This window comes from Chiloscyllium punctatum, chromosome 42 (genome assembly GCF_047496795.1).
Source record: "Chiloscyllium punctatum isolate Juve2018m chromosome 42, sChiPun1.3, whole genome shotgun sequence".
Taxonomy (NCBI): domain Eukaryota; kingdom Metazoa; phylum Chordata; class Chondrichthyes; order Orectolobiformes; family Hemiscylliidae; genus Chiloscyllium; species Chiloscyllium punctatum.
The window spans coordinates 14,343,982-14,356,230 of NC_092780.1; the positions used below are offsets into that span (position 1 = coordinate 14,343,982).

The 12,249-nt window shown below is 41.5% G+C and overlaps 1 protein-coding gene across 1 annotated transcript in view; it reads left to right on the forward strand.

Annotated features, from left to right (window-relative positions):
- Nucleotides 1-5,282: 5,282 nt before the first annotated feature.
- The window catches only part of LOC140465750 (uncharacterized), a 111,532-nt gene continuing 104,565 nt past the window's right edge, over nucleotides 5,283-12,249 (forward strand). Inside the window, exon 1 of the mRNA XM_072561454.1 lies at nucleotides 5,283-6,421. Within this exon, the coding sequence (XP_072417555.1) occupies nucleotides 5,482-6,421 (940 nt within the window). The 5' untranslated portion in view covers nucleotides 5,283-5,481. The remainder of the gene's footprint in view (nucleotides 6,422-12,249) is intronic.

Below are 12,249 nucleotides of genomic sequence, written 5' to 3' on the forward strand. Positions count from 1 at the left end.
TTAACTTTTGTAGACACTTTGTGTCTTCCTCACTGCTTGCCTTCCACTTATTTTAGTATCACCTCAATGATGATAGCACATTCACTTCCCTCAACCAAATCATTAAGATATTATAAATAATTGTAATCCCCAGCACTGATGCCTGTGGCATGTGTCTAGTTAAAAGTTGCCATCCTGAAAGTGTCCCCTCTATCTTAACTCTCTTTCTCCATTAGTTAACCAATCCTTTGGCCATGCTAATGTATTATCTCCAACACCATGTCACTCTAATCCTACTAAATAGTATTACGTCTGGTAACTAATTAAACACCTTCTGGAAATCCAAATATATTACATTTATCAGTTCCCCTTTATCTATTATGCTTGTTATCTCTTCAAAGAATTCTAATAAGTGCATCACGTGTGTCAAGGCATGATTTTCCATCGTGAAGTCAAACTTGATTAGATTATGCACTTCCAACTGCTCTGTCCATTACAATAGACTCTAACATATTCCCAATAGCAGATGTTACATAAACTAACAGTTATCTGTTTACTCTCTCCCTCCCATTTTGAATAAGGATGTCACATTGAAAGTTCTTCAATCATCTGGGACTTTTCTGTAATCTAAGGATTCTGGAGAAATTTTTATCAGTGAATCCATGATCTCTGTAGCTAATTCCTTTAGAATCCTAAGATGCAACCCATCAGAAGCAAGGAACTTATTAAGCTTTAGCCCTATTTGTTTCCTGAATACTTTTTGAAAAATAGTATCGCAATAATGTGGAAGCAGACCATTCAGCCCATTGAGTTCACACCGACCCTCCAAAGAACATCCCACCCAGACTCACTCCTCTACCTATCCCTGTAACCCTGCATTTTCCCATGACTAATCCCCCTAGCCTGCACATTCTTGGACAAAGAGGCAACTTAGCACGGTCAATCCCCCTAACCTGCACATCATTGGACTGTGAGAGGAAACTGGAGCACCCGGAGGAACCCCACACAGACTTGGGGAGAATGTGCAAACTCCACATAGAAAGTTCCCCAAGGCTGGAATCGAACCCAGGTCCCTAATGCCTTGATGTAGCGGTGCTAACAGCTGAGCCACCTTGCCACCCCCAGCAACAGTTTTTGTATTTGCCTCCTCCCCATCTGTTGCCTGTTAATTTGCATTTTTAGCATGTTCTTTAGATACTGTACCATGAAGACAGAAACAAACTATTCATTCAACTTCTCTGCCATTTCCTGGTTTCCTCCGGGTGCTTTAGTTTGCGCCCACAGTCCAAAGATGCACAGGTTAGGTGAATTGGCCATGCTAAATTATTATTGTGTTCAGGGATGTGTAGATTAGGTGCATTAGTCAGGGGTAAATGTACAGTAATAAGATAGGGGAATGGGTCTGGATGGGGTTACACAAGTTGGTGTGGAAGGGCCGAAGGGCCTGTTTACACACTGGAGGGATTCTACGGATTCTATGAATTATTATTTCTTCAGTCTCATTCTCTAAGTGCCCTAATTCATTTTGGCCTCTCTCTTCCTTTTTATACATTTAAAGAAACTCTTACTATCTGTTTTTATATTATTTGCTATTTTCTTCCTCTTTATTACATTTTGGTCATTTTTTGTTCACTAATAAAACCTACCCAATCTTTTGGTTTACCAAGAATCTTTGTCAATTTGTATGTTATTTTTCTTTTAATTTGAAATTATCTGTGACATCTTTGGTTTACAATGGTTGGTTTATGCCCTTCCTAGAATTCTTCTTGCTCACTGGCAAATGTCTGTGAATTATTTCCTTACATGATTGCCATTGTTCATCAACTAGACTCCTTTCAAAATCTCCGGGACACCCACACCAATCAGCCACACTGTCCCGTGACCAAACATTTCAACTCCCCCTCCCACTCTGCCGAGGACATGCAGGTCCTTGGCCTCCTCCTCCACCACTCCCTCACCACCCGGCACCTGGAGGAAGAACACCTTATCTTCCGCCTCGGAAGACTTCAGCCCCAGAGCATCAATGTGGATTTCACCAGTTTCCTCATTTCCCCTCCCCCCACCTTACCCCAGTTCCAACCTCATCCTCATGACTGGTTCTACCTACCAATCTTCTGTCCCACTTATCCGCTCCACCCTCCTCTCTGACCTATGACCTTCATCCCCACTCCATCCACCTATTGTACCCTTGGCTACCTTCTCCCCAGCCCCACCCCCCCCTCCCATTTATCTCTCCACCCCATGGGCTCCCTGCCTTCATTCCTGATGAAGAGCTTTTGCCCAAAACATCAATTTTCCTGCTCCTCAGATGCTGCCTGACCTACTATGCTTTTCCAGCATCATTCTGATCTATACTTCTTTCCCAGTCCACTCCAGTCAACTGTGCCTTCATTCATTTGCAATGACCATTTTTACAGTCATTTTACATTCAAGTTTTTTGCTGTCAGACTGAATGCTAAATTCTTCTATGTTATTGTCACCGTTTCCTGGGAGATATTTTACTCTGAGATCACTTGTTACACATTACTATGTGTTTTGAAATCTTTCAAATTGTGTTATATGTAATAGCTTGGTTCATTCTGTTTTATCTTTTCTTTTGTGTAATAAAGTTATGTTTTACTGTTTAAATAAAAATGTGGATCATGTGTTTCAGTGAAAAAACACCTCATTAAATTAAGAAAAAAAATCCACCAAGACAGATTTTAGCATGGGATCTGACTTGACCACTATGAATATCAGCTATTATTATAACATTGCCATTTATTGTTGTCATTTTTGATAAGGTTTATTTTGTCATTTATTAGAAATTAAGTGTTGTTTTTGCTCTTTACGAATTATGCTCTTTACGAATTGAGTTATTAGCTGTTTTATTCAGAAGTTTTCTGTTCTTAGTTTGATCTTAGAGTAGGATAAAAGATTGACACAACATCCAGGGCCGAAGGGCCTGTACTGTGCTGTACTGTTCGATGTTCTATGTTCATATGAGCTCAGCTTAGCCTTCTGAGTTACTCTTAAACAATGTTCATTAAAAAATCTCGTACATGATGTTAAGGCTCCAAATCAGCATGCACAGAGCTGTACTAGTTCCAAGGTTTCAACAGTGTCTCATCTCAATCATATTTTACAGGTCATGTTTAATGAATACATAGATGAGCTTCTGAGGTCACCTTTACACTGCAACACACCTCAGGGCTTATCTACATATTTATTACGCCTATCTCACCTTTGAGCTCACCTTATCACAGAGCTTATAACCAGAAAAAAACAGTGGCATTTCTTAACATCCAAACACAAAAGCTAGTGGGAATATCCTAAATCACAGTGCCACCCAAATCCTAACCATTTATTTCACCCCAAGTAGCTGTCACTGTATTTTGAACTTACATCATATTGATGGTTTCATAAGACTGAAGGGTCATCTGTATATTTATTTCCTAACAGTTATCAATGATCGGAAATTCTGAATGTCCTTATGCTGAATCTTTCAGCATTCTGGCCACTTTTATTCTTGAGGAGAAAGTGAGGACTGCAGATGCTGGAGATCAGAGCTGAAAATGTGTTGCTGGAAAGCCGCAGCAGGTCAGGCAGCATCCAAGGAACAGGAGAATCGAAGTTTCGGGCATCAGCCTCCTGAAGAAGGGCTCATGCCCGAAACGTCGATTCCCCTGCTCCTTGGATGCTGCCTGACCTGCTGCGCTTTTCCAGCAACACATTTTCAACTCTTATTCTTGAGCCCTATGAATCATCATGAATGCTTTTTCCATTTGTCACCTTCACTGTTGTCTTTGAGAGGCTTGATTTAAACAATGATTCCTAACCATTCCAAAATTTTGTTCCCGTCAATCCTTCCTTTTTGCTCAAGTTGCAACTTGTCCGATTCCTTTTCTGACTTCATTCCTGGGCGTCCTCCATCAATTTGTTTCCAGTAAGTTGGAGGATTACGGTGTATCACATTAAATGATCCATCAGACGTACAGGTGTATAACAGCTTAAGATTTAAAACAACTGAAACACCTTCAGGCTCTATGTTACTACACATCACTTATTCATATTTCCTCAGCCAAAGACCATTGGATGTGTTAGCGATTAGCGAGAACAGGACAGTTTCTGGATTAGTGATGCTGGAAGAGCACAGCAATTCAGGCAGCTTCCGAGGAGCAGTAAAATCAACGTTTCGGGCAAAAGCCCTTCATTAGGAATACAGGCAGAGAGCCTGAAGGGTGGAGAGATAAGTGAGAGGAGGGTGGGGGTGGGGAGAAAGTAGCATAGAGTACAATAGCTGAGTGGGGGAGGGGATGAAGGTGATAGGTCGGGGGGGGAGGGTGGAGTGGATAGGTGGAAAAGAAGATAGGCAGGTAGGACAAGTCAGGACAAGTCACGGGGACAGTGCTGAGCTGGAAGTTTGGAACTGGGGTGAGGTGGCGGAAGGGGAAATGAGGAAACTGTTGAAGTCCACATTGATGCCCTGGGGTTGAAGTGTTCCGAGGCGGAATTTGAGGTGTTCTTTCTCCAGGCATCTGGTGGTGAGGGAGTGGCGGTGAAGGAGGCCCAGGACCTCCATGTCCTCGGCAGAGTGGGAGGGAGAGTTGAAATGTTGGGCCACAGGGTGGTGTGGTTGATTGGTGCGGGTGTCCCGGAGATGTTCCCTAAAGCGAACAGGACAGTGTCAACCTTAATCAGGAGTCAGTTCCAACTTTATGTGTGAATTATCAAGTCCCTTTTCACCTGCGTGACACTCTTGGCTACTAGACACTATGAAAAAGCAGACATTGGCTTCACAATGGATGATGCGATACAAAATAATTTACTAATTCACAAATGGCGAACAGTGAGGGTTTATTGTACTGCTTACTAAACAAAATTTTAAAAAGTGAAACATCTACCTCTCAGATACAGACAAAGTGTATTGGTCTCTTTCGGTATATCTATTCCTACTTGGTATCATTCGGGAGTGACTTACATGACATTGGATTTGCTTCACAAAGAGCAAATCCATTAGAAAGTTTTGTACATGAATGGGAAAACGTGACTTTCCAAAAGCAGCGATCACTCTGATTTTTTAAAAATTTGTTTTTCTGTAGTTCGAAGTGATTAATAAACAAGGTCTTTGAACTGCTTGGCAGTGACTGGCGTGTGTGTCCAACCAGAAAGACCAAACTGCAATCATGGTTTGTCTTCTTTGGCATAACCAATTGAAACTCAAGTTCAGGCTGTCAGTCATTGGTGCAAGTCAACACCAGTAATCTGTTCATGAGTACGTATCTGATACTGAAAGGGTGGGTCTAAATACTCAGGTTTCAAAGTTTCAAAGGTTAATCTATGTAGCAAAAACTGGTGGCTTGATTTGAATCAAAATTGTGTCAAGCCAGAAGTCTCACTCACAACAAGGTTCCCCTGATATTTTTTCCATTCTGGACATGGGAACATGCTTCTGAAGAGGTGAGTGAATCAGTAGTCAGGATCTTTCTTGTCTCTGTCTGAACCATCACAGGAAACATAGAAATGGCTTTGGAATTCTCAAAAGCCTTGAATCTTTTTGTGTTATGTGCTTTGGTGTCTCCTGGAAGCGCCCAGTGGTGGAATATTTTAACGTTTGGAAAGAAGGTAGAAATTTCAACAACTGAACCTGCACAGATTACAACAACCCAACCTGTAGAAATTGCAGCCATTCAACATACAGAAATTGTAACAACTAAACCTACAGAAACTGCAACAACACAACCTGTAGAAATGGCAGACATTCAACCTGCAGAAATTGCGTCATCTCCCCCTGTAAAAGATGGAGCAGGTCAAGTGACAAAAATTGCAGCAATGCAACCTGCAGAAATTACATCAACTCAACCTGCAAAAGATGCAACAGATCAAGCTGCAAAAATTGCAACAACTCGCGCCGCAGAAAATACAACAATGCAACCTGCAGAAATTACATCAACTCAACCTGCAAAAGATGCAACAGATCAAGCTGCAAAAATTGCAACAACTCGCCCTGCAGAAAGTACAACAATGCAACCTGCAGAAATTACATCAACTCAACCTGCAAAAGATGCAACAGATCAAGCTGCAAAAATTGCAACAACTCGCCCTGCAGAAAGTACAACAATGCAACCTGCAGAAATTACATCAACTCAACCTGCAAAAGATGCAACAGATCAAGCTGCAAAAATTGCAACAACTCGCCCTGCAGAAAGTACAACAATGCAACCTGCAGAAATTGCACCAACTCAAGCTGCAACTGCTCAATCTACCAAAACTGCAACAACCATGGACAAAGTGAGTCAAGTCACTCAAAGTACTGCATTCTTCAAACTTGATGTTAGCTCTAGACCAGCTGATTATGATTTGGAACGTGAAGAAGATAAAGAAAAAGTGAAGATTGAATCTCTCAGCTCTGTTTCACCCTTCACAACTGCAGCACCAGAGGACCAGTCATCACCTCCTCCAGGTCAGTGAAAGCTTGCACAAATCTTTCTCTTTCTCACTTCCTTGTTCACTCTCTGTATTTTAAATACACAAAGCTCTTGATATGGCTGAGTTGAGCAAGAGTTTTGAATTTTCTTGAGATATTGTCAAAAACAGAACACTTGACGGTTATTTGTGACATGATTGCAACCTCTTAATTCTCTCCACAACCCCCATTCCCAACAACCACCAACCGCCCCCCCCCACCCCCCAACTAATCCACCCTCAATGCCTTGTCTTCTACCCACACCAATTCCAAATCAGACCGTTTGCTGGACCTAGTCTTCTTTATCTAGCCATACATTCTCCTTTGGTTTCTTACTGTTGATCGTTGCATTGAGAACTGACATTAACAGTCTGTTGCTCTTCTTTTTTATGCTCATTTAATAAATCGTTTTCTTCTAAACCTGTTGCTGAGGCATCCTGAATTAACAAAGATGTCTCCGTTGTACAGGAGAATGGACCTTAGTGAGATGAAACCATGAGCCAACTATTTGACAGTAACTTTCACCACCCTCTGGCCCTCAGCACAGCGTGACTCAGTTGGTAGCATTGCTACTTCTATGTGGAAAGATTATGGTTCAAGGCCCACTCAAGTACAAAATTCAAAGCTGAAGATTCCAGTACCGAGAAAGTCTAAGGGTCAGTTAGCTCAGTTGGGTGAACAAATGGTTTGCAATGCAGAATTATGCCAGGGTTCAATCCTTACATTGGCTGAGATTTCTATAAAGGCCGCCATTCTCAACCTCTCCCTTTACCTTAGGTGTGGTGACCCGCAGATTTAAGGCACCGCCAGTTGTCTCTCTCTGCCTCTCTCATTATGGTTCTCTAGGACTTCAGTAACTTTAAGCCTCACAGAGGGTATGCTGCATTATTTTTTGGATGAGGTGTTAAGCCAAACCTTCATCTCTCTTCTCTGGTAGATGTATGAGATATTCTGCCATTTTCTTGAGAAAGTTCAGGGGAATTATTCCCAGTATCGATCTTCCAATCAACATCACAAAAGCAGATTATCTGCTCATTATTCTGGTTTGGGGAGTTTGCAGTGTGCAAATCTACCCTATTTCCAGCATCAAAACAGGGACTACATTTTGAGAGTACTTGTGATGGGATCCGTTTCATGTTGTAACCAATCGTACTAGGGGAAGCCAGCAATCTGTGTATTTTAACATTCAGAGTGCACAATGTTGCAGGAGTTGCTGGGTAGCGCCATTTAATTTTGCCTAGTAATAGGGGTTAAGTGTATTGCAAGGTTTACACTAAGTCACTCAGAACTGTTCAGGAGTCACTGAAGAGTGGTTCAAAGATTACGTACGGTGGAGAAGCCAGAGAGCATATGACAGAGATGTTGACATAATGTACTGAAGTTGGTGCTGCTTTTATTGATACTGTTGAGGAGGCAAACTAATTACATACCTTCTGTGAAAAGTTGGATGTCTGGGGTTAGGACTCAGGCATAAGATTAGTAGGTAGCTTAGTGTTGGAATTATGGTGTTGGAAAGGTCCTAGGAGTGGTTGGGGCTCAGAAGGAGCTGTGTACCACTAATACCTCAGTCCAGCTGAGTCGAAAAGTACACAAGCTTTCATCACTTGATGCAATTGAGCAAGATGAAAACTTAAACCAAATACAAAACCCAGGGCAGTTCTAGCCTGGTGAAGGTACTTCTCAATGGAGTTATATCAGTGAGTAAGTACTGGGCTGCACTTTCAAATATGTCTAAGGGAGTGTAGAGCAAGGAAACAAGGATAATCAAGCAAATTAAGAGCAGTTGTTGAGGTAGTCCATGACTGAGCAGCTCTTGAAAAGAAGTTTCAAAGTCAGATTGGCAAAAGTGAGGACTTGTCAAGTTTAGTGAGTTTTAATGACCAACTGTGTCATTAATGTCTCAGAGGAATTGCTACAAAATCAGTGGGATCTGTCTTAATCAATTTTGCTATTTGATTTGGGTGATTGGGATATTCAGTCACAGTCTGTTAGCTATTTTTGCCACATGTTAATTCTGGGTATTAGAATAGAAGTTGTGCATATCTTGGAGATTATCTCAAGGTTCTCACACTGTGTAGTAAAGTTTACTGTTATTTATTAAAAGACATGGAATCTTGTGTCTTTATTCTCTTCTTAAGACATGTCAATCTCACATCTTGTCTACTTTTAAAAGTTACTTGTTCCTAGCCAGATCTTAATATAATTTTGGCATTCTGGTCTGGGATAATAACATGCAAGAACAAGGTAGGTATAGCTCTTGTGGTTAAAGGGCGAAAATGATATGGAAAGAGAGTGGGATAAGGGTATTCAGCCATGATCATATTGAGGAGAAAGTGAGGACTGATCATATTGAATCAGGTTTAAGGGATTGAATGGCCTACTCCTGCTCCTATCTTCTATGCTTCATTGGCCTTCAAACGCTTGGAGAGGTCTGGTGTTTGTTGTTGCTACTGCTATATAAATGCCAGTTTTTCTTTCTTTCCACTACTGAAAACTGAATTAGCATTTCCATTTTCTTAAGCCACTGTACCTCCATCCTGTTTTATCTCAGTCCCAGCAACATGGACATTTTTGTCACAAAGATTGAGACAATCCATCAGCTTCAACTCACTCACATTAATCCATCTGGCCAGGTTACCTTTACTGCTCCCCTTGGTCTGGCCCTGAACTTGCAACTTTCTTGAGGTTGTCTCTGAACTTCCCTCAAGGCCTCATTAGCTCATCTTATCCATGAGATTCACTTCCTGCTCCCTTGATTCTAATTCCATTAAATTGTTGACCATCCAACCTCCTTTCCTGGCTCCCATGTCAGTTGACTTTGTAAATAATTCTCTTTTCTTCAAGTGCAGTCACTTTGTCCTTCACTAGCACATTGTCACCCTGTTCCTCAAAGCAAAACTCAATTTTTCCGAACCATAATTGCAGTTCCAACCTCCCTTTCCTCTCCAAGTCATATGGCAGAACGCCATAGCTCTGACCCTCTGTTCAGTCCTGCGACATCTGGATAACAAGGTCACCTACGTTAGACTCTATTTATTGGCTTGGAGAAAGTGAGGACTGAAGATGCTGGAGATTAGAAGCAACGGTGTGGTGCTGCCTGACCTGCTGTGCTCTTCCTGCACCATACTCTCGACTCCTATTTATTTACATTAGCTCTGCTTTCCACACCATCATTCCAACCAAACTCATCTCCAAGCTCCAAGACCAAGGACTCTGCTCCCCGCTCTGTAACTGGATCCTCAGCTTCCTAACCCATAGTAAGGATAGGTGACAACACCCCCTCCACCATAATCCTTAACACCAGTACTCCACGAGGCTGCGTATTCAACCAATTAGTGTATTCCTTACACACTCATAACTGTGCAGCCAAATTCTGTTCAAACTCCATTTACAAATTTGCTGATGATTCTACTACAGTGGGTTAAATCTCAAAAAATGATGAGACAGAGTACAGACAGTTTAGTGGCATGGTGTAAAGATAACAATCTCTCCAACGCTGTCAGCAAAACGAAGGAGCTGGTCATTGACTTTAAGAAGCAGAGTGGAGGCCGTGCCCCTGGCTGTATCAATGGTGCTGAGTTGGAGGTGGTTGAGAGGTTCAAGCTCCGAGGAGTAAAAATCACCAGTATTCTGTCCTGATCCATCCATGTTAATGCTATGGTCAAGAAAGTTCACCAACGTCTCTACTTCCTCAGAAGGCTAAGGAAATTCGGCGTGTCCACGATGGCTCGTACCAATTCATGTAGATGCACCACAGAAAGCATCCTACCCTGATGCACCACAGCTTGGTATGGCAACTGCTCTGCCAGGGACCGCAAGAAATTACAGAGAGTTGTGGGAAGACAGCCCAGTCCATCACAAAAACCAGCCTTCCATTCATTGAGCTGAAAAATGTGTTGCTGGAAAAGCGCAGCAGGTCAGGCAGCATCCAAGGAGCAGGAGAATCAACATTTCGGGCATAAGCCCTTCCTGAAGAAGGGCTTATGCTCGAAACGTCGATTCTCCTGCTCCTTGGATGCTGCCTGACCTGCTGCGCTTTTCCAGCAACACATTTTTCAGCTCTGATCTCCAGCATCTGCAGTCCTCACTTTTTCCATCCATTTTCTACACCTACACTTCCCGCAGTCTCAGGAAAGCAGCCAACATAAACAAAGACCCTTCCCACCCCAGTTATACACTCTTCCACCCTCTTCCCTCAGGCAGAAGATACAACAGTTTGGAAACATCTACCATTAGATTTGAGAACAGCTTCTTCCCTGCTTTTATCAGACTTCTGAATGGACCCCTCATGTATTAGAGTTGATTATTCTCTGCACCTTCTCTGTAGCTGTAACAATATATTCTGCATTCTGTTTTATTATCCTGATGTACTTGTGTTAGGTGTGATTTTCCTGGATAGCACGCAAAACAATACTTTTCACTATCTCTTGGTACACGTGACAATAATAAATCAAATCAAAAATTCCTTGGATGTGATATCGGCACCCAATCTGTCCTCACATTTCATGGAGTTCCCTGTTAGTTTCTCTTGATTCAGGCTTGTCTTGCCTTGTCTTCCATTTTCTGTTCGTAACCTTTGACATGCCTGGCCACACCATCCTCACCTCGCACTTCTCATTGTGATTGGTGGGATTGCTTACATCTGGTCATCGTTTTATCTACCTAATGGTAGCAAAAGAACCAGCAGGACTGGCTTCTCTTTTTGCATCTGCTACAACTCTGATGTTCTCCAGGGGTCTAACCATTGTTGCCTCCTTCTTCTTATGTACACGCTGCCCTCAGTGACATCATCTGAAGGCACACCATTACTTTTCAGATGATTGATAATGACATCCAGCAAGTCAGTGAGCACAGGGTCAATAAATGCAACTTGCTATGAATTAAGACACAGTGAATTAAGAACACCTTTACATTAACACAAGTTTACAGATGCTATAATGAGACACCTACAGGAATGGGTTGGAACAGTCCTTTGTAGAGTAACAGGGTCTCCTGCAAAGCAAGCATTTTTCACAAAAGTTGATTTTTCGGAAGCCTTGTTTAAAGAAAAGGCTCTAATGATGATGCTACAATGTCCTCTTTTAAAGAAGCCAGTCTAGATATCGCCACGCAAGTTGAAACAAATCTATTTTCCACAATCCTTCAAAATAAGCACCTTCATAACATCGCTTGAAAATATGAAATATAATTTTTAAATGTATTGTAAAATGCAGACAAAACAAAACTATAAAAACATTAAGACAAAGTTGCACATATTCTTATTTCAGGTCTTTATCTAATTTATTCTGTGAAACTTTGTATTTCTTAAATAATTGAAGTTACATTCTTATCAAACATTTCCCTCTGCAGCATGAACATTTTTAAGAGAGAAGGCTGTAATAGCAATTCCGTTGATAGAATTTTGATATTTTCACAAAGCCTAAGAAATTATAATCAGTACAGGTCGTTCTGCTACAACACGTTCCTCTGTGACCTCGCGCTATAGAAAATCAGGCTATAGAAAGTGCTATAGAAAATCACACTATAGGAAGCCGCGAGAGAAAATCACATTGTAGATAATTGCTAGTAGAAAATCACTCTACTCATTCAGTAGAAAGTTTGCTTCATCCAAACAACATGAACAATTCATCGATCATGTTAAAGCCAATCGCATTATTGCAGAACTACCTGTGTATATATCATTATCTCTCTGTAGCCGTTATGAACATATACTTCAAAATATTTAAGTGCCAGTAGCATTGCCAGGATTTATTTTTCCATGCAAGAGTTTCTCTGTTGATACTGATTTAACTTCTTAGAAAATATCCTTCCAGGTTTGTTGTGTC